The sequence below is a fragment of the Dipodomys merriami genome, unplaced genomic scaffold (assembly GCF_024711535.1).
Source record: "Dipodomys merriami isolate MVZ:Mamm:240054 unplaced genomic scaffold, mDipMer1.0.p SCAF_102, whole genome shotgun sequence".
NCBI lineage: Eukaryota > Metazoa > Chordata > Mammalia > Rodentia > Heteromyidae > Dipodomys > Dipodomys merriami.
In genome coordinates this window covers 3,740,890-3,763,407 of record NW_027202294.1, presented here as the reverse complement: position 1 = coordinate 3,763,407, position 22,518 = coordinate 3,740,890, and the positions used below count along the sequence as shown (strand labels likewise).

General features: G+C 43.3%; 1 protein-coding gene across 1 annotated transcript; it reads left to right on the top strand.

Moving 5' to 3' along the window:
- The first annotated feature begins 113 nt into the window (after nt 1–113).
- Nucleotides 114–21,926, top strand: Hif1an (hypoxia inducible factor 1 subunit alpha inhibitor). The gene is made up of 9 exons (XM_069995187.1): nt 114–321; nt 2,677–2,880; nt 3,159–3,409; nt 5,640–5,788; nt 8,626–8,771; nt 10,106–10,212; nt 10,582–10,645; nt 10,878–10,988; nt 11,780–21,926. Exons 2-9 carry the CDS (start codon nt 2,704–2,706, stop codon nt 11,822–11,824), a joined length of 1,050 nt encoding a protein of 349 aa, XP_069851288.1. The 5' UTR covers nt 114–321; nt 2,677–2,703; the 3' UTR covers nt 11,825–21,926.
- The last annotated feature ends 592 nt before the right edge of the window (nt 21,927–22,518 follow it).

The window sequence follows — 22,518 nt, the reverse complement described above, 5'->3', positions numbered from 1 at the left end:
AAAGGCCAGCGACGGCGGCTGAGCCGGGCCAAACGCAACCGCCCAAGCGCGCAGCGGGGGGGGGGGGGGGGGGGGAGAAGGGGGGGGAGGGGAAAGCCTTCGGGCTTCATCCCGAGCGAGCTTTAAACGCGGGCTGCAAATCAACTAGGAAAGTGAGCAGGAGGAAATAACAGGAAGGAGAGAAAAACCAGGCAGGTGACTTCGTTGCTATTTCATGTTACTGCGCTCCTTTCCTCCCTCATCTAACAGAAACATATACTGAGAGAATGGGGACTCAGAGCCTGAACACCTAAGGTAGACAGCTGACCAGGAGCAATACAAGTAAGACGAGCTTTATTATTATTATTATTATTATTATTATTGTCTGTTGCCTTTTTCTTCTCCTTTACTGGCCTTCCATCCCCAGATGTGGCCATCCTTCAAATTTAGGCTCTTGGTTCCTAGCTTCCTACTTTCCAGCCACCAAGCAGTGTCAAACTCACAGCTTACAGCTCTTTCCATAATGGATATGATTCCTGAAAGAGATGTCCAAGAGTCTACACTTCTCAACACTATTGCATTGGGCTTAACTTCCCAACACACACGTTTGGAGAACACAGCTACATCATGTCTCATTGTTATCATCATTTCGATGATAATAATGTTAACTATCTTTTTTGAAAAAAAAAGCTTAATTAGGAAGAATAAAGTGACTATATGCTAATGTGAACTAGTAGGGTGTACAAAAATGGGCCTAATAATTTTTCTTGTTATTATTACCTTTTATTTGAAAATACTGAAAACAGGGGTTATAGTTACAAAGAGTACATTTCCCTCACTCTCACCCAGTTTTTCCTTCCCATCCCACTCAATAGTTGTATAGTGCATTTTCAACATAATGTCCTGTAAGTTCCATTGCTGCGTTCGGTTAGTTGGTTTGTTGGCATTTGATAGTCTTTTGAGACAGGGTCTTGTTATGTAACCAGACTGGCCTTGAACTTGATTTTCCTGTCCCAAGAGGGCTGGGATTTGGAGTGTGGGCCATCACATCCAGCTAATTTCCTTTCTGATTACTTCCAAGACTTGGATTTGATTTACATGCATCTTGTTCTTTCCTTAAACCTGGAAATAATGAAAACCTTAGTATTTAGACCCTACATCCAGCCATAAGAACTTTTAAATAAAGCACTAGAGGTCACTGATACAGCCTTTTTTAAACCAGTGTTATTATGTGGGTTCCATGGTTGGCCACTAATAATAGCATTGATCTCATAGCAAAATATAATCAAATAGGAGAGATGGTGACATAGGCAAAAAATAAAAAATAAAAAAATCAAGTGATGCTAAGCAAAAGAAAAATGCCCTTGATTTTTCATTTCTAAGAGATGGGGAATATATAATTTGAAGGCATGATTCAGTATAAAGTATCTTCTTAGAAATCATGAATCCCTGATTTCAAACACTAGTACAGAGAGAGAGAGAGAGAGACAGAGACAGAGACAGAGAGAAAGAGAGAATTTGCTGTGTTGCTTGCTTATGCTGTCCCTGAATCTCAAATGATTTGCTCCTGTCTGAGCCTCCTGAGTTCTTGGGACTCTAGGGAGGTGTCACAATGTACCTCATGCATGATTTTGCAAGATTTGAATATTCTTTTCCTTCCTTTTTTTTTCTTTTTTTGTCGGTTGTGGGGCTTGAACTCTGGGCCTGAGCCATGTCCCTCAGTTCTTCAGCTCAAGGCTAGCAGTCTACCATTTGAGCCACAGCCCCACTTCCGGCCTTTTCTGTTTATATGGTGCTGAGGAATCCAACTCAGTGCCTCAGGCATGCGAGACAAGCACTCACCACTGAGCCACCTTCTCAGACAGCCTTTCTTTCTTTCTTTCTTTCTTTCTTTCTTTCTTTCTTTCTTTCTTTCTTTCTTTCTTTCTTTCTTTCTTTCTTTCTTTCTCTGTCTCTCTTTCTTTCCTTCTTTCTTTCCCTCCCTTCCTTCCTTCCTTCTTTCTTTCTTTCTTTCTTTCTTTGCCAGTCCTGGTGCTTGAACTTAGGGCATAGGCATTGTCCCTGAGCTTCTTTCTCTCTTTCTTTTTTTTGCCAGTCCTGGGGCTTGGGCATGGGCATTGTCCCTGAGCTTCTTTTTGCTCAAGGCTGGCACTGAACCACTTGAGCCACAAGCCACTTCCACTTCTTTCTCTTTATGTGGTGCTGAGTAATTGAATCCAGGGAGCCTCATGCATGCTAGGCAAGCACTCTACCACTAAACCACATTTCCATCCAAAATTTGTATTTTCCATTTAACCTTTTGCCTGAGACTTAAGAGCAGTCTTTTTTCCGATATCTATCCATGTGTCTTCCTTAGGTAGGCTTGCTTCTCTCTCCATCTATGAGTCTAATGTCTAAAGTATAGTTACACTTATCTCCTTCTTTGCTTCCTGTGTAGACCTGGGTACACTAAGGCAATATTTTGTCGATTGGCTTGTCTGTGACCTCCCCCCTCGCCCCCCTCCCCCGTCCCCCCCTTCCTCCCTTTCCCCTGTTTCTCTGTTGAGGGACCAAGGTCTAGCCCTAAGTTTTCCAGGGATGGAATCTAGGCTGTAGAGCTGTCAGTCACCAGTAGGTGGAGCTCCTTCTCCACGTGCCCGAACCACTCTGTTTCTCAGTTCATCTCTATGGTTTCCGTTGTGGTTTCGGCCGGAACAGGCGGGGCTTCCGCTTCTTAGCTCAGAGATGGCGGCGACAGCGGCGGAGGCTGCTGGTTCGGTTTCTGGAGAGCTTCGGGAGGAGGCCGAAGCCCCAGGCCCGGCCTGGGATGAATCTCAGTTGCGCAGTTATGGTTTCCCGACCCGACCCATCCCACGTCTGAGTCAGAGCGACCCCCGGGCGGAAGAGCTCATCGAGAATGAGGTGGGGGGCGGGGCCCCGCCTGGATCGGGAGGAGGAAGGGACCCCGCGGGGCGGCGAGGCCGCAGGACGCGGGCAGCGGCGGGGGGCTCGCCCGGGTGTGGACTAACGGGACCTCGGGTGGTGGGGAGACCTGGGGAGGGCGGCGGAGAGGTGGCCGGTGAGGAGCTCGCGCTGCTTGAAGGGAGAAGTGATTCTGAAGTTGTGAGTCAGGGAAGTGAACCCACCTACTTCTTGGAATTCTTGCATTTCCTTCTTTTCACTTGGTGTCTTTGGCTTAGGAGCCTGTGGTGCTCACTGACACAAATCTTGTGTATCCTGCCCTGAAATGGGACCTTGGATATCTGCAAGAGAATATTGGCAATGGAGACTTCTCTGTGTACAGTGCCAGCACCCATAAGTTCTTATACTATGATGAGAAGAAGATGGCTAACTTCCAGAACTTTAAGCCGAAGTCCAACCGACAGGAAATGAAATTTCATGAGTTCGTTGAGAAACTGCAGGATATACAGCAGCGTGGAGGAGAAGACAGGTAAGTTAGCAGACTTTGGTTTTACCAGTGGATTTATGACATCCGTGTTTCTTTCCTGTGCTTGTGTGAAGGTGTGGCAGAGTTAGGTGAGTAAAGATTGGACTCTGGCTTTATACTAAGGGGTATTCTTCCCTTCTACCTTGTACTTGGTGGTTTGGGGTGGGCAGCAACCAGTCGACTTTCTAGCTTGAAGGATATGAAAACTATTAGACCGAGCTGTGGATCTCTAGTGTCTCTTTTTCCTCAAAATGATGGAGAGTCAAACCTGGCTTGAGAGGTGGGTCAGATGATTGAAATTAACAAACATATCTGGGTGGAAACTAAGAAAACTGAAGGGAAATCTTTTATTCAAAGTGAGGAATAATTATTTTGTTTATAGGACAAGTCTTAGAATTGCTAGATGTTCTGTTTGGTTTTTTTTTCAAAAAAGCTCAAAATGAGGATTCTTATTTACAGTCTTTGGACTTTTAAGTGTGGGCACCTATTCAACTTTTAAAAAATTTTAAGCAGGAGGCTAAACAAAGTTATTTCTCATTAGATTTATCCCTAAAACAATTTGCAGGTCTTATAAGATACTGTGCTGATTATTTCTCATTAGATTTATCTTTAAAATAATCAGTTTGCAGGTCTTATGAGATATTGTGCTAACTGGAGACTGTTCATGCTGAAAAGTTATGTGGTTTGTTGTGATTTGGGGCTAAAGGATAGCAAGATCCACTAGAGATGAAGAAGATTGGAAGTATACTTAAGGGGTAGAGCACATGCCTAGCAAGCACTTGACTTGAGTTTAAACAGGGTACTATCGATAATAATGATTATTATTATAATAACAACATTGCCTTAACCATTACAATTTTAGGTTAAGTATTTTTCTTAGAACCAAGACAGGGCTGCTTCTGTCTCTTCTTCAACTCTGCCCACTGTGAACATCTCTGGTAGAGTTTTCATATTCGTTGAGTAACATATGACCTTCCTCAGATACGTAAGGAGCCTGTGTTTGCACCTGATAAGGCTGTAGAAAGCTGCTTTGGATAGCTGGTTAAATCAGTTAAGATAAACTAGACTTCAAGTTAGAGCTCAAGCTGGAGACAAGAAAGGGTCTTTTCTCCCTTTTATACATGTTCATTATAGGTGAAGTCATCTTGTTCTTACATCATCTTGTTGATTCCTGAGGTCCAAATTGGCCCAGAAACAGTTCTAGCTGTACCTTGGCAATTGCTGTGACAGAAGGAAAGATGGGATAGTTTGTACTGTCTCCTAAAATTACAGCTGGACACAACACAAGTCAATTCTGTGAACACTTCATTGGTCAGAAAGTTAAAAAAGCCAATCTAATTTAAGTGGGCGCAGAAAAGTGCATCTTCTATTGAGAGGGACAACCTCCTGGTAAACAGGAGTGCAGTCTACCACAATGGTCATCAAAGGCCAAAGAAGATGTCAGGCCTTAAGAGCCTCTGGAACAAATGGCTTTGTGGATAAGCTTCTAGGAAACCATAGAATCACACATATGTATATCTTTGTGGAGAACCTTGGTTTGTTCGTTTACACTAGTACTGGAGCTTGAAATCAAGGATTTGTGCTCTTAGCTTTTTGCTCAAGGTTGGTGCTCTACTATTTCAGCTACAGCTCCACATCTGGCTTTTTGCTAGTTATGTGGAGGTAAGAGTCTCTCAAGGGGCTGGGAAGGTGGCTCAGTGGCACAGCGCTTGCCTTGCATGCATGAAGCCCTGGGTTCAATTCCTCAGCACCACATAAGCAAAAAGAAAAAAGCCAGAAGTGGCGCTGTGGCTCATGTGGTAGAACGCTAGCCTTGAGCTGAAGAGCTGAGGGACAGTGCCCAGGCCCAGAGTTCAGGCCTCACGACCAGACCCAAAAAAAAAAAAAAAAGAAAGAAAGAAGAGTCTCTCAAATTTGCCTGGGCTGGCTTCAAATCACAGTTCGCAGATCTTAGCTTCCTGAGTGAGTAATTAGGATTACAGATGTGAACCACTGGTACTGACTGAGCCCTGAGTTTTTAAAAGGATAAAAGACTTAAAATGATGTTTTTTTTTTAAGAAACCTGTTCAGAGAATGCAAGAGAAGAATTCAGTTTTGTGAGAATCCACATCGGCCAAGATTTTCATGACTGTAACTGCTTGAGATGCTGGTGGTTTATATTTTCAGATGTGGGGAGGTCATGTTGGGTACTTGTGTGCACACGCTGATGGAATTTTTTTCTTGGGGAACATAGGTTGTATCTCCAGCAAACTCTGAATGACACTGTGGGTAGGAAGATTGTCATGGACTTCTTGGGTTTTAACTGGAACTGGATTAATAAACAACAGGTAAAGCGTGGCTGGGGGCAGCTGACCTCTAACCTGCTGCTCATTGGCATGGAAGGTAAGAAATATCTTAGAAAGTAGTTTGGCTTGAAGTCATTCAAATCTGATTTCTAATTCTGTCTCTATCATTATTAGTTCTATGTCATATAAGAAGTCACTGAACTTGTTTTAAGCCTCAGCTTTTTCATCTGCAAAGGAAATATCATAAGATCTTATAAACAGCTATGGTGATTAAATGAGATAGTGTGTAAAGCCTTTAACCTAGTTTCATGCCCTCTTAAAAATAAGTTCCTGGGCTGGGAAGATGGCTCAGTGATAGAGTGCTTGCCTTGCATGCATGAGGTGCTGGATTCGATTCCACAGCACCACATAAGCAGAAAAGGCTGGAAGTGGCGCTGTGGCTCAAGTGGTGGAATGGTAGCCTTGAGCTGAAGAGCTGAGGGACAGTGCCTAGGCCCAGAGTTCAGGCCCCATGACCGACCAAAAAAAAAAAAAGTTTGCTTTTCTCTTTCTTAGCTGTTCTTTGGGTACATATGCTGAGATATTATAACGTCTGAAATGCTGCTGCTACCTATTGGCTCTCTCTGGTTTTATCCTAGCAAAAAGGGAAATAACCTTTTTCCAATGTAGATTCAACTTTATCTTTTAAATGTTTATGGAGATGAAAATTCAGAAATAAAGAAGTTTGTAAGTCTTTCTTCTATCTCTCTCTCCCACCTTCTCATTTTCTTTTCCTGGAGGTCCTATTGTGTGTGTTAGTTGCACACATAAGCAGATTTGTGGATGTTTTCTGTTTTTCTCTTGAATAAACTCCATTTAGGGAAGGAGCACTATATTTGGGGCAGGCTCATTGTCTCTTTCTCTTTTTTTTCTTTTTTAGATGTGTGTATGTGATTCTGGGAATTGAACTCAAGGCCTCTTACTTGCTAGGCAAGTGCTATACCATGCCTCAGTCCTTATAGTCTCATTTTTATTTCCACCAGTAAAGGCCCTCAATAGATACTTAGTGAATGATGAATACATTTTTTGTTGTTGTTGTTTTTTGTTTTGTTTTGTCAGTCGTGGGGCTTAAACTCTGGTCCTGGGCACTGTCCCTCAGCTTTTCAGCTCAAAGGCAAGTGCTCTACCACTTGAGCCACAACACCATTTCCGTTTTTCTGGTGCTTCATTGGAGATAAGAGTTTTACGGACTTTCCTACCTGGGCTGGCTTTGAACCACAATCCTCAGATCTCAGCCTCCTGAGAAGCTAGGATTATAGGCCTGAGCTACTGACACCCAGCTTTTTGTTTCTTTTTTAAAAATATTTTTTATTGAGATTAAGTGATTACATAAATTTCACAATATTGTAGGATAGTGATTCTTTCTTTTCTTTTCTTTTTTTTTTCTGGTCCTGGGGCTTGAACTCAGAGCTGGGGTACTGTCCCTAAGCCTCTTTGTGCTCAAGGCTAGCACTCTTATTACTTGAGCCACAGTGCCACTTCTGGCTTTTTGTAAGTAGTTTATTGGAGATAAGAGTCTCATGGACTTTTCTGCCCAGGCTGCCTTGGAACAGTGATCCTCAGATCTCAGTCTCCTGAGTTGCTAGGATTTTTTAAAACAAAGAATCAGTAATTGTTCATTGGCATTAACCTGATTATTGAATTCTGAAAATTCTTAATGGTCTTTGCTTTGGATTTGAAGGTTTCTAGCAGTGCAGCTTACAAACTGACACATACGTGCTCCTTTGATGCCACTTCTTAGTTGTTTTGCCAGGGGGCAGTCAGTTCTTCTTCCATGATTCAGAGTTTTTCTGTCATTTTCTTTTCCTGTGGTAGGTGGGGCATAGGATTCCTTAGGGAGAAATGGGAGAACAACTGTCCTTTGAGGTCATATCGACTGTCAGCATTTGAGAAGGCAACTGTCTGGGCATATCTAGGCTAGGCTAGAGAATGTTTTCTAATGCAAGGATTCTGCAAATGGTACAGAGGTAACTTCAGTTACACAGGAATAGATGGAACATACACACCAGGTGATATAATATACCTTATTTCTACATCACTCTCTTCTGTAGTCTGATAAACTTCCCTTCAGTGAAAGTCACAGCTGCATTGAGCCCAAGTGTTGCTGTGGGAGTGTTATATCCCACAAATGTGGTAAAGTGGGAGCTTCAAAAGACCTACCCAAAGCAAGGACATATTTATACAACTTAAATGACTGGTTAACTCCTCAGAGCAGGTCATGCATGTGTTGTTGGTGAGTCGTTTGTTTTTTGTTTTTGGGTTTTTTTTTTTGTCAGTCGTGGGGCTTGAACTCTGGGCCTGGATGCTGTCTCTCAGCTCTTCAGCTCAAGGCGAGCACTCTACAACTTGAGCCACAGTACCACTTACGGTTTTCTGGTGATTTTTGGAGATAAGAATCTCAAGGACTTTCTTGCCCGGGCTGGCTTTGAACTATTGATCCTCAGATCTCAGCCTCCTGAGTAGCTAAGATTACAGGTGTGAGCTACTGGCACCTGCCGGTCAGTCATTCCTAACTGTTTTACTTCCCTAGAATTCTTGGCATAGTCAAGAAGAGTGCAAGTATATGCAGTATATTACCCTGTTTGATGTGTGACTATTGTTTTGATGTGCTTTTGCCTTCAGTAAGGGCAGAAGCCATCTTTTAGGAAAGTTTACCTTGCTACCTGATGATGGACTCTTGCCTAGTGATAATTTGCTGGACTTAGTACTCATAAATGTAACATTTAATTTGCTAAAAGTTGTTATTGCAATTTCCATGATTCTGCCTAAAATTTGATTTGGAACCATTAGCTGGTGGAAGTAGACTGGATTTCTCTCTGGCATTGATTGGGCTCTTTGTTTAACTTGTGTAGTAGAGTTACTTCTCCAGATAAGAAAATGTCTTTCTTTCTACAGGAAATGTGACACCTGCTCACTATGATGAGCAACAGAACTTCTTTGCTCAGATAAAAGGCCATAAACGATGTATCTTATTCCCTCCGGATCAATTTGAGTGCCTCTATCCATACCCTGTCCATCACCCATGTGACAGACAGAGCCAGGTGAGCTTGAGTGGAAGAGGGTGTGGAACTCCAGATTCTAGGAGTGCCTAGAAATCAAAAGCTTTTTGTCTTTCACCTTCCCTATGGTAGTAATGCCAGATTTGGATTAGTGGCTAGTATTGCCTTAGATGAAACCCTACAGGATAATTCCACAGTGTGGCTCACATATTCCAAGCTCTTGTGGTAGTCCCCAGATGTTTACAAGTATAAACAGCCCATAGAGCTAATTCTTGGGGGGCAGACTCCGTCATGTTGGTGGACTCAGGTTACTCTGATTGGCTTACAAGTTCAAGGAACAAAACGTTCCATTGTTTTAACCATTGTTACATGCTGTTTCTTTTTATATGGAAGTAGGTAAATAAAAGTGAGATATATCACAGTATAGTTCATGGACCTAAGTAGGCATATAGTTGACTTGGTGGCTATCCAAAGACACCCCTTCTTTCTTGAGGTGGAAGCTGCATAATTACTTCATACAAGTCTTACTTGGTTAGAATTTTTTTTTGGGGGGGTGCGGTTGTGGGGCCTGAACTCTGGGCCTGGGCACTGTCCCTCAACTCTTCAGGTCAAGGCTAGCACTCTACCACATGAGCCACAGCGCCACTTCCGACTTTTTTCTTTTTGCTTATATGGTGCTGAGGAATCGAACCCAGGGCCTCGTGCATGCAAGGCAAGCACTCTACCACTGAGCCACCTTCCCAGCCCCTGGTTAGAATTGTTTAGAGGAAAAAGTTTCTGAGGCTTGGACTATGCATAAATCCTAATTTGGGCCATTGAGGTAGTCATCAGACCTCAGGAGCATTGAAACCTAGGATTCTTTATCACTTGATATTCAAGTATGCACTGCTTTATGTAGATGTAGTTCTTCGAGAAAGAAAGCAGGTTTAATGTGCTTTGTGTTCTACTAGACATAAATTCTGAAGACTTCTTTTTGCCAGTCCTGGGCCTTGAACTCAGGGCCTGGACACTGTCTCTGGGCTGCTTTTTGCTCAAGGCTAGCACTCTACCACTTGAGCCACAGCACTACTTCGAGCTTTTTTTCTGTGTATGTGGTACTAAGGAATCGAACTCAGAGCTTCATGCATGCTAGGCAAATACTCTACCACCAGGCCAACTTCCCAGCCCCATAAAAACATTTTTTAAAGGCATCTTTTTCAAAGTAACTGGCACATAGTCACTGGTAAAGATTGGGTGATTGACTTTTTTTTATTGTAAGGGTGATGTACAAAGGGGTTACATTTATATAAGTAAGGTAATGAGTACATTTCTTGTTGAACATTGTTACCCCCTCCTGGTGATTGACTTTTATTTTTTCTTTTTCTTTACTCCCTTAGGTGGACTTTGACAATCCTGACTACGAGAGGTTCCCCAGTTTTCAAAATGTCGTTGGTTATGAAACAGTTGTTGGTCCTGGTGATGTTCTTTACATCCCAATGTACTGGTGAGGATGAAGCTAGGGTTGGGGGCCTCTTGAGAATCTTTCTCATTCCCTGAAAAGCTTTATCTGTGTCCCTTCTGAGTTGTGGCAGGATTGGTCTTAGGCAGTCTCTAGGAAGGTTGGCATATCCAGATGTGAGCATGCGTACACGTCGGGGAGATAATCCTGTCTATAGGAAAAGAGAACAATCTGCCAAATCCAGAGACTTATAGCTGGAAAAACTGTTCTTACGTGCTACTAAGAGACTAGGTTACTTTGTGTTTTAACAGTATGAGTATGAATATGATATCTTTGCTGTTTCCTTTAACTGGATTTTACTGAGTTTTCCATCTCCTCTGAAATGTAACTAGGAGCCTGTTTGTTCTCTTGCAGGTGGCATCACATAGAGTCATTATTAAATGGAGGGATTACCATCACCGTGAACTTCTGGTATAAGGTGAGTATGTCTGATTGTTTTGCCCAGATGGAACTGGGGCTGGGGTGAAGTAGGTCTAATAAGTGGTTTGGGCTGGGTTAGATGGTTGGTCATCCCTAGGATGATTCCCAGGTTAGGTGAGAAGCAAAGGGATAGAATTGAATTAGTTTCTTACAAGAATAGTATAGAAGCATTGAGGTGATAATTGAGTCTGCTGCTAAGAGCATTTCTTGAGCTGCTGCTTCCTTTATAGGGGGCTCCCACTCCTAAGAGAATTGAATATCCTCTCAAAGCTCATCAGAAAGTGGCTATCATGAGAAACATTGAAAAAATGCTTGGAGAAGCCTTGGGGAATCCACAAGAGGTAAGACAGGGTTGGTGCAATATTCTCCAAGGCTCTTCTTTGTCAGTATCTGATATCCTCTCTTCATAAAGGTTACGAGAATGTTTGGAAAAGCCTTTTCTGTTGAGAACTGGGTGTGACTGACGGATCAATTATAATCTGTTCCATGCTAGTAGTAATGTCCCCCAGGGGGCTTATGTGCCAGCTGGGGACCCCTAAACGGATTCTTCTGGAATGGGAAGTGGGCAATAAAGCATCTTGTGCTCTCCCAGCTGGTCCAAGCTCTAGGTAGCTTTGCTTTCCATGCAGGTGCATCTCTGGCCCACTGAGTAAACGAGGGAAGTTTGTATTTATAATACTCTTTTTTCTTATAAGAACCTTAAGCATTCAAGCCCCACAACCGACAAAAAAAAAAAAAAAAAAAAAAAAAAAAAGAACCTTAAGCATTCAGAGATGCCTCTGGAATGGGGAAGTAGCACCAGGCATAATCATAGGTATCTTTTTGTTGAAGATAGAGAAACATTTAACATTCCTCTAGAACATTAGAGCAACATGTAGGCATACTCTCGGGTATTTGGAGCTTTTTAGCTCCTCCAATCTTTTCTTGTCTGGGTGCTACTTGCAGATACAGGGTGGTATGTAGTAAGCACCCCCCACACACACACCCGCCATGATCTTCATAAATAAATTTGATTAGATTGCCCACAGGATTGAATGTGAGCCTTGTCCCTGACTTTGGCTGGGCATTAACTATCTCTAGGTACACCCAGCCCAATTCCAGGCAGTTCTGATCCTCCTCTGTCTCTTTACAGGTGGGCCCCTTGTTGAACACAATGATCAAAGGGCGATACAACTAGCCTGCCAGGGGTCAAAGCTTCCTGCCAGGTGACTGCTATCCCGTCCACACTGCTTCGTTGATGAGGACAGGAGACTCCAAGCACTAGTATTGCACGCTGCACTTCAATGGACTGGACTCTTGCCATGACCCTGGAGGCAGGTGTTTGGGGCAAGGCAAGGGTAGCTGGTACTCCAATCCTATTTTGAAAGACTTCTCACCCTTGCCTCTTGTGCCCCAACACTTTCCTTCTCTGCCTCCCGAAAGTCCTGCATCCAGTGTGTGGAGTCCTAGCTTCTGATTGTCATTATGTCCCTCTGTGTTAGTCTGTCAACCTCGGGTTATGTGAGTGTATGCATGTGTGCATGTGTGTGCACACATACATGCAGGTATGTAGTTGATCTTTGTTCCCTCCTCCTGGGTCAGGATGTCACTTCTGGCTCTTAGACCTATCTCCTGTAGCCTCAGTGCCTCAGCCTGAGAGAGAGGATATGCTCCTACACTCCCACTGCTTCTGGACTGCAGAGCCAAAGCAGTTTGTCCATTAGGTCAGTCTGCTCTAGCCAGTTTTTACATTCAGACTGCAGGCCAGATAGAAATGGCTGTTGAGACTCTACTGAGGAGATGAAAGGGAGGTTTATCTTTGGGAGCCTAGATAGCTGTCTAGTGGAAGAGGACTGGACAGGATTCCAGCTGGGACCTACAATCTTAAGCCATACATTGAAAGGAACCTTAGGACATAAGAACTAAGAATTGTGCTTATGTTCTAAGTTGTGGACACATACAGCTTTTCTTTTCTAGCACCAGCTCTTGCCCCTGTACTATCAAGAGAGTTAGCATGGCTAGGGATGTTAACCTCTTTGTGCACACGTGCACGTGTGCATTCATTTGCACATGTGTATGTGTGGGTGTGTCCAAACTAGCCAGCTTCCTGCTTACCAAGGTTCTTCACTTGCTTACCTTGTCCAGTGTGACAATATGGTTTGAGTCCCTGAATACTACAGCTTTTTAACTCAGATTTTAGCTATTCTGTATTAGTCAGGTCTCATTGCAACCTGCCTAAGGCTGACAGGCAGTAGCCTCCAGATCCTATCCCTCTTGTCCAGGCCATGTCTCCTACTACTGCTGAGCTTTTTGGCTGAGTAGATCAAATGGGGTCAAGCTTAGGCAGCTAACTCACTACCTTTTATCCACCATGGGGCAAGGGCAGAAACACATCCTTGCCTATTAAAGCCAGCGCCTCTGCCAGACCCCACTGTGATGTTCTTCTACACCCTCAAAGAAAGGGGTAACTGGTAGAACATGAAAGGAGAGTTTCCTTTTCTGTTAGTAACTACTCATGGGAACCCTTCTCAGGGCTGCATCTTACAGCTAAGCAGCTAAGTATTGCACAACTCAGAGGGCCATCATTCACATCTATTCAGTGGGGTATTTGGGGCCCCCAGGAAGAGAGGCGGCCCTTTGTCTATTAACTTCCAACCCGTTCTCCATCATCCATTGGAAGTCCCTCCAGAGGTTTACTTCTGAACTATGGCTCTCACGTGTGAAGTTCCATTTACAGTGCCCTGATGGACTGAAAAGATGCATGTGTATGTGTGTGAGCACCTGTGTGTATTTGGGGTATGTGTGTTCATTTTAGTGCCCCATTCTGGGGTTCTCTGATATAGTATGGATTTACAAACCCAGTACCTTCTCAAGTATAGCTGTTTAAAATACAGCCAATGCTGGGAAATGTGATTACAGTGAACTCCATGCCTCCATTTCTTTCAGGAAAGAGGAGTGCCACAAAGAGCAGGGCAGATGAAAGATAAACTTGGCCACGGTCACATTGGAAAGCTAGATTATCTTTGTTCTCAACAAGTGTGCTGCCTTTCTGCTCAACTCTCAGAATTGTAGGTGATACACAACAGGGTGCTATGGATTGGTCTTTACAAAGAAGAATGCTGACAGGCTTGCTGTTAGGTGGCTGAGGGGAGGAAGAAGGAAAGAAGGCTGAGACCTTCACAGCGTCAGTCCTAATCCTTAGATAATACAGCAGCAATTCCTGATTTTTAGATACATAATATGTGCCTAGTGCTTTTATCTCTCTTACTGTCATGCAAGGTAGGTTTCCCACTTCACCAATGAAGAAATAAGCTCAAAGAGATTTAGTGATTAGTAGCAACCAAGTGATATTTGCAACACCTCATCCTCCTTTTCCACCAAACTCCCCATCTTCCCTTGATTCCTTGTTCTCAGGCTTCAGTCAGTGTCTTCAGGTGAGCTAAGACTAAGGGTACAGGAAGTCCTTCTGGGCTCCACTAAAGACACCTGGTAAAACTGCCTGAGAAACCATATAACAAGCTAAGCGTGCTGGGGACCATTGTGTGGGATGAAATTCTAGGTCCCTGTGCTTTGCTGACAACATCCAGGAGCTCCTCCTAGCAGATCTCTGCATCAGAGTTGAAATTCCAGTTCTAGATGTAAGAGCTTTGGTTTACATTCTGTTGGGTCACTTACCCCAGGGAAGAGATGGAAGTGCTCCACCTACCTGGAGTTAGGGTGGTTGGGGCTCAAATTGTGCTTGCAGCAGAGGAAATGTTGCTCTAACTCTTACCCCATGTCCCATTCATTACCCCATCCAAGCTAGTGGTATGGCAGTCAGATGTGACTTGGACCTGTCTTCAGGTCAGCCATATTGCAAGCTCCTATTTCCACATCAGGTACAATATAAACTACTGTTTTGTGAAATCAAATATTTGTTGGGGTGGGGTGGGTGTTGGAATTCTGGAGGAGGAGGGGCTGTTCTGGGCATCCGTCGAGCAGATGCCCAAGATGCCTGGGGGAGACCAGCTTCCCCTACAAATCAGAGCTCTAAATTACAAGGTTTTTACCAACGCGAACAGTTGGGGGAAGTCGTCTGCTCTCATTTGCGTAATGGTTTCTGTCACTGGTGATTAGACACAGGATGAAGGAAAAGAAATTTGACAATTAGGAATGAGCGATCATTAATCTGAATCTGTTAGGAGACAGAAAGGGGAATGATCCTTCCAATGGGCCAGCCCAGTATGGGAAGACATCCCTCCCTCCGTCCCCCAGAGACTCTTGGTTCAAATATTCTTTTCTGGTTTCCACAAGTGGGTGGAGCTTGTATTTCTTAAAGGCAGCCTGAAGTGGATACAGAAACAGACTTCTTTGGGAAAGAGCCAACAAAGATGGGTGTCAAACACAAGCTTTAGGGCATAGGTAATAATAGAGTAGTTTTTCCATGTGTTTACTGTTTGTGGGAAAGTGTTTTCTGCTAGTCAACACTGATGATTCCCCACCTGTGACAAGTATTTGTCAGCTTCCAGCACTACAGAGTTAAGAGAAAAAGCCTGTGAGTTTTTTTTTTTTTAATTAAACCAAACTCCAGGAGCTTCTGCTTGGAGAAGAACCCCGGTGGGAAACTGGTCACTGCTTCTGTGTATGTTGTTGATACCCTTTGTAGACAGGGACTTTATTTAGAGAGGAGGAAGATGATAGTGCAACGCTTTCTCCAGAGAAGGACTCATCCTGCAGCCTCCCAGCAACATTGATTTCCCATCAGTTCCCATCAGTGCCATCATGACTATGGAGGGTACTGGGTCTTCTGGTCACAGGTTGTGAGCCTATGATGAGGTTAATTAACAGACTGAGTCTTAACAGAGAAAACCCATGTCTCCTGAGTTCTCATCTCTGATCCTTCAAACTTCAAAGTCGGTATTTGCACTAAGTGGTATTCCTCAGTTTTATGGTTTGCATATGCTTTTGTGGTTTGTAGTATGCTTAAATCATAGAATCATTCAAGGATGAGAGTGAGGGTTCTCTTTCATACCGACTCCCTAAGAATAGGCCTCTCACATTGTTAAATTCCCTACCTCTGGGTCTCCACCCATCAAAATCTGGTGCAGAATTTAGCAAGGGCTACAGGCAGTGACCATTCATGCCTAGATGGGGTGGTGCAACATGTGCATGGAAATAGCTTGGGGTACCAGAGGCCCTGGCCTTTTTCAGTCCATGACCTCTTTCGGACCTCCCGCTGCTTATCCTCTAGTCTCTGCCTACTTCTCTTGGTGTCTTCTCAAACTGCCTGCTCTAAAGGGATGCTTCAACTTCCCTTTCCAGAACTTTCTCCTGCCAGGCTCTCCAGTGGCCCCTTCACCAAGACCCTTTTCCCCAAAGCTCTGGCCTCAAATGTTTGGGTAGATTGGTTTTAGGACCCTTCTCTCTGGGTTCATATCTATTTATCTTCTATTTCTGACCTTAGATGGATCAAATGGTTTATCCCTAGTTATTCCCTGTGTGCTGTCTGCTCTGTCCTCCGGCCATTCCTTGTCAGTTTGTAATTCTGGTTCAGTTTGCCTCACACTGGCAGCCTTTTCTGCGTGTCCTTCAGTTGTCATAGCTCATGGGATCCTGAATAGAGCCTTGCTAAGCACTTTTGGGGCTTGGCTGGGGAACAAAGGCTCAGAAACTGTCAGCGTTGGGGCTCATGAACCAATGACTAGTGAGGTCTCAGATGAGACCTGGTGGTGGGGAGGAGGTGGCAGTTGGTCAGGAAACTAAGAATGGAGCAGCACTATATAAGCCAAGGTGGAAGAACTGAACTTTGTGTTGCCATCTAAATGTGTCTGTGTGCCTTAGGGCTCAGCAGTTCAGGGATGGTCAGGGGGCATTTTATGAATGTCCTAATTTATCTCAGGTCTTTGGCTCAGTGTCAGCAAGTTTGACCTCTGCAAGTGGTTGCTGGAAGGGAAACTGTTTTAAGTGTCATGTCAGGAGTAGAGGTCTCAGGTGAGAATGATCTTGGAGGGTAGGAGAACAGGAGAATGAGATTCCATGGCCAGCTTTTTCCAAGACTGTTCTCCATTCAAGAGTTTTCGAGTACAAAAGCTGATTCAAAAAGTTAATTTTGCCTCCCCACCTAAAATTTGGTTTCATGTTTCTGAAAAAGTATGCTTAAAAAAAAAGTAGTTGTACAAAGGCAGTGTGTTCTTTAACTTTCAAGAAGAAACAATCTAGCATAGAGTTTGAAAGCATGGGTTTTGGAGTCAGATACCCTAAATTCAGATTTCTAAACTTTGCTGCTTATCACCTGGATTTGAACTCTGCTGATTTGCTTAATCTCTCTGAGCCTCAATTTCCTTAACTATGATATGTGGGGGTGGGTACCGGGATTTTGAAAATATCTACCTCAGGGTTGTTGGATTAACTAAAATAATGTCTGTAAAGCTTTAGCACAGTGCCTGGCAAAGCACTTAATAAATGGTTGTGATGGTGGTTATATTCATTATGTGACTTACTCAAAGGTTTGGTTTTACTGATGCTTAAACAGATCTAAGTAATTCTTTTTCTCAAGGAAATTATAGAAAAGAAAAGGAAAAATACCCCTAAAGCTATCCATATAAGTTGGGGGCAGACTGGAGTCTTGATACCTAAACCCGTTCTAGGCAAATGGCTGATGTGTCTTCTGCTTGGTGAGCCAAATACCTGCTGCACATAGCAGTGGGAGCTGAGTGGTTCCCCATTCCAGCTGTTGAAGCTGATGCCTCTCACCCTAAAGCACTGCTCAGCTCCTGGGCAGGGCTCCTCATGGTATCAGTCCCCTTCTGCAACCTCTGGCTCACAAGCACCTCATTGCACTGCCATCATTAGAGAGCTCAGATTCCTTTGAGAGAGATTCTGTTGCCGTCAAATCAAGCCTCTGCTTTAATTTGTTTACCTGTTAATGTGTCTAAATTATAAGTTAAGGTAGTTGTAGGGCAGAACATTAGAATTCAAAAAAAATGTATGAGTGGAATATTAGCTATCATTGGTTTCCACTTCTGTCCCAAGCACTTTGCTAGTCCTTACCTCTGGGCATTCAGTTCAGCGAGGGAGGTGGCTGGAGTTGGGGGCTCATGAAGGAGAAGCAGCTGAGCCATTCAGATGCTTATAGAGGGTAGGTTTTCTGCGGGAAGTAAAGTCAAGAGTTGGAGTAGCTACCCAGAGATTAGGGGTACCTGATTTGAAGACAAAGATTGTTCCCATGTGTTTAAAGAGTTTGCTGTGAATCACTCCAAGGAAAGAGCCAGATAGGATATATTCCCCCAAAAAGCCAAGAAAACTAACTAAACTTGCTTGGGTCTACATCTGCAGAGAGGACATGCTCACTTCCACTCTTCTTATCCTCGGATTGGGATCTTATTTGGAAGAGTAGTGAATCAGGTTCTCACATTCCAGCCTGAGATATATTCTGGCTGGTTGGGATTCTCTGCACCTTCTTCAATGCATTCCCACTGACCCGTTTATCTCCACGTAAGCCAGGGCTCTGTGACTCAAGGCAAGATGTTGCCTTAGACTCTGGCACTAGCCCCCTTGGGAAGACACCTTGTGCCAAGCCATCCCTCTAGGCTGCAGGCCACTTGGAGTCACCTTGCAGTCACCTCTTTCTAGATAACTGGCTCTGGGACTTGGCTGCCTTCTCTTTGTCCTTAGCCAATTTTTCTGTTTTATTCCATTTGCTTAAGACCTACTCATTTGATCATTGAGGTCAATTCTGTTTTTCAGTGAAGCTGTGCTTCTTAAGCCAAAATTTAAGGTATGTCTGGGCCAGGTTTCCATTCCTTCTTGACTATGTAGTGTGTACGGGAGAGGTTGAAAACGAAGCCTTTCCATACTGAGTCTAGCATACGCATGACCTGGGCAGAATGACAAACTGCCTGAAACTCAGTGTTCAATATACGTGAGAATAACTACCCTCCTTCTTCAGGAGCAGCAGTCCTTAGCATCCAGAGGCCTCTTCAGCTTCTGTCTTTACCTCTAAGCTCCACAGCAGAGCACAGGTATGAGCACCCATTCCTGTCATGGTACCAGCCCCTCCCTTCTGTGAGACACCATCTCACCATTGCTATCACTGGCGAATGAAATTTTAAATCTTCTACAATATTAAAAAAAATACATGAAATGCTGAAAATAAGACATCAACATCAAACCTGCTCCTCTTCCCCTCTTCCTGCCAGGGCTGGCAAGGAGGCACAGTAAGATTTGTTTAGCATTGGCAATCAGGCAGGAAGAAGAAGCTAGAATATGTGCAGAGAGCACAGTGGTATGGGATACAGGAGACAGATTACCATGGCTGCCAAAAGGAAAAAAAAGTTACAGGAGGGACTGGAAATCCATGAAGGGCAGAGATGGCTCTACTAGAGCAGAATCTTGAGAAACAGATCTAGGTTCTTTACCATCCTTTTTTTAAATTTTGCCAGTTCTGAGGCTTGAACTCTGGACCTGGGCACTGACCTTGAGCTTCATTTAGCTGAAAGTAATACTCTACCACTTGAGCCACAGCACCACTTCTGGCTTTTTCTGTGTATGTGGTACTGAGGAATCTAACCCAGAGCTTCATGCATGCAAGGCATGCACTCTATCACTAAGCTACATTCCCAGCCCCGAGATCTAGGTTCTGAGTTGCTATCTTACCCCAGTGTAAAGGGGCTGGGATGGTGTGTGTGTGTGCGTGTGCGTGTGTGCACGCATAGGACATAGCTGCTAAATGAAAGAAGCACAGGCTCAAGGGTATTGAGCCTAAGTATGGAACTACATGCACTTTGGGTAAGTATGTTAGTCTCATTGAACTCTAGTCTCATCTAAAGTTGGTTAATGATATTGCTACTTTTATTGAGTTGGTAGATAATATATGTGAAAGCGCTCTTTAAACCAAACATGGTATAAATACTGGATTGTTATTGGGAGTAGAGGTTTTGGAACACTTTCATTCAGAATTTCAGAAATTTCCAGATTAGAGCTTGTCACAGGCCTAGTCAGAAATCAGTAAAGGAGCAGCTTTTCAGTTAAAACACTGCCAGCATTTGACTAGCAAAACTTAAGAAAGTAAATGTAGTAAGCAAGAGAGTGAGTTTCAGAGTGATAAAGGACTAGGTTTGAATCTTGATTTTGCCTTTTCCTAACTATAAGAATGTCATATTACTTGGTGTCTTTGAGCTTGGAATTCTTTTTTTTTTGGTCCGGTTGTGGGGCCTAAACTCTGGGCCTGAGCACTGTCCCTCAGCTCTTTAGCTCAAGGCTAGTGCCCTACCACTTGAGCCACAGTGCCACTTCCGGCTTTTTTCTTTTTGCTTATGTGGTGCTGAGGAATCGAACCCAGGGCCTCAGGCATGCAAGGCAAGTGCTATACCACTGAGCCAACTTCCCAGCCCCTGAGCTTGGAATTCTTAACAGGTCCCTTCATGTGGCTATTGGGAATGAATGCGAGAATTCAGTTGAAACAATTAACTCAGTTCCTGGTGTCCATTAAGTGCTCAATAAATGTTAGTTCCCTTTCTTCCATTTCTTTTCTCCTTAGGAAGCATCTAGTTTACCTAGTGGAAAAGGGAGGATTCAGTTGTCCATGTCTTAGTGCAAACAATGCCAGATTTCCTTTTCTTTCTGGGGTAAGACTAGTGGTCCCAAGAGAATCTGTCTGAATGGAAAAGAATCATGGAATGGGGTAGGGCTCTACAATATTGGACACAGGGTGGGTTCTCTGGTTATCTAGTCAGTGTAGAGGTGGGGTGCAGAGGGTAAAGCCAAGAGGTGAATCTTAAGAAAGGGGATGAGTGCCATCGAGTACCTGAGTGGAAAGCCAGTTAAGGACAGAACACTAAACTAATGGTGAGGAAACCAGAATTCCATTAGCAGAACCTCAGAAACTGTGACTACAGGTCACATCCAGGTTGTGAGATAGATCCTGTATTTATTTGAAAATCTGTAAGAGTACTGTCTCTATAGAAAAGAATAAAACAAATCAGCAAGAAGCAAAGACATCTTAATTATTTTCAGAGCCAAGGAAATCTATCACCCAGTGCAGGTATATGACTGTCACCTATGTGGAGGGATAGCCTTCTGTGAGGGCATGCAGTTAAGTGCTGAAAAGAACCAGCCCATAATAATCTTGATATGTACTGGAAGCCATGAGATAAGGCTTTAAAAGTCTGTAAATAAGGGCTTCTGGGTCCCTCCAGAATCAACCATTACTCCAACAAGAGTTTCTGGTTATTTTGTAATCTTAGTCACCTGAGAGGTAACTCGTGGAAAGTGGCCTCAGTTGTTTTCTTGATAAGCTTAATGATTGAGTCCTTAGAACAAAGAATATGCTTAACCCACGTAGCATTAAACTCACATCATTACTGTCTGATTTATGGAATATATGCAGTTTTTTAAAAGACAATCTCACTATAGCTCAACCTAGCCTCAAACTCTTGATCCTTCTGACTTAACAGCCTCTATAGAGTGCTGAGCTTACAGTCATGTGCCACTGTGTCCAGCTGTTGAAATTTTGTTTTAAACTCTTGACATATGGAAGAAAATGTATATTGTTAAGTTTTTTTTTTAAGTTGAAATCTCTTGAAGTTTCTGTGTAGTTTTGGAACATTTAAAATGGCAATGGTAAGGCTAGGATGTAGCTCAGAGGCAGAGCACTTGCGTAGGCAAGTGCAATGTCCTGAGTTTGAGCCCCAGTACCAAAAAAGAAAAGGCAAAATTTTTAAAAAGTTTTTTTAAAAACAAAAACAACAATAAAATGGCAATGTTGGCTGTACTTATAAATTTAATTTGCTAGGGATAGTAATAAGTAGCTGGGAAGGTTTGATTTGGTCAGGTAAATGAAATACTTGAGGAAATCAAGTATATTAACCTTTTAGGTGTCATTTAAGTTACTTAAGGGAGTTTAATGTAATTTGGATCAAATATTTAATCAAATTTCTTTGTTATGCACAAATAAGTTTGTAACCTAAATTTAAAAACTTTGCAAAGAACTAAGACTTTGAATTTGGAACTTTGAAATATTGAATGGTTTTAAAGACAACGTAACTTCTGAGTGATTGTTTTTATAGATCCTAGAAGTCTCTCTCATAGACATTAAAAAACTCAGAGGAATAATTTTTAATCCATGTTAACTTAGCCTTTCCAGTAACTAACAAGTGACAACAGTTAAAAGATGACCACCACGCGTCACATCAGAGCCCCAGAATGTTTTTGTTCGGCTCATAGCAGTTTTTGGAAGGTCTTTCAAAAAGCGGATTGACAACATTAAAGGTAAAAAACTTGGTATTTAAATAAATTTCTGACTAAATTTATCACCAATGGAATCCTATTTCCCATGTGATCATTGGCTGGAACTAAATGGCAACTGCCCCCCTTGTTAGTGTTCCTCAGGTGGTCCAATTCCACTCTTCATAGAACTGTACACCTGGTTTGCCTCTTGTTGACTTGTATGATCTACACACACACACACACACACACACACACACACACACACACACACACACACACACACACACACACACACACACACACACACACGTGTATATGTGAGGCCTCTGAACTTCATTGGGGTTCCTAGAAATTGATGTTGTGTAACTTCAGATAAGGACCTTAAGAAAAGTAGAGACTCGGACTGGGAAGGTAGCTCAGCAGTAGAGTGCTTGCTTCATATTCATGAGGCCCTGGGTTCTATTCCTCAGCACCACATACACAGAAAAAGCCAGAGGTGGGTGCTGTGGCTCAACTGGCTAGCCTTGAGCTGAAGAGCACAGGGACAGCACCCGGGCCCAGAGTTCAGGCCCCACGACCGACAAAAAAAAAAAGTAGAGACTCTAGCCTCTGCTCTCAGTCTATCCAACTAGGATCCTTCTCTGACCTGGCTTCAGGACTTCTAGCCCCTCAAGGAAACATGGGAAG

Coding starts and splice junctions, on each gene's coding strand:
- Hif1an (XM_069995187.1), top strand. CDS start 2,704: ATGGCGGCGACAGCGGCGGAGGCTGCTGGTTCGGTTTCTGGAGAGCTT. Junction 3,410..5,639: donor CAGCGTGGAGGAGAAGACAG/GTAAGTTAGCAG, acceptor TGGGGAACATAG/GTTGTATCTCCAGCAAACTC. Junction 10,646..10,877: donor CCGTGAACTTCTGGTATAAG/GTGAGTATGTCT, acceptor CTTCCTTTATAG/GGGGCTCCCACTCCTAAGAG.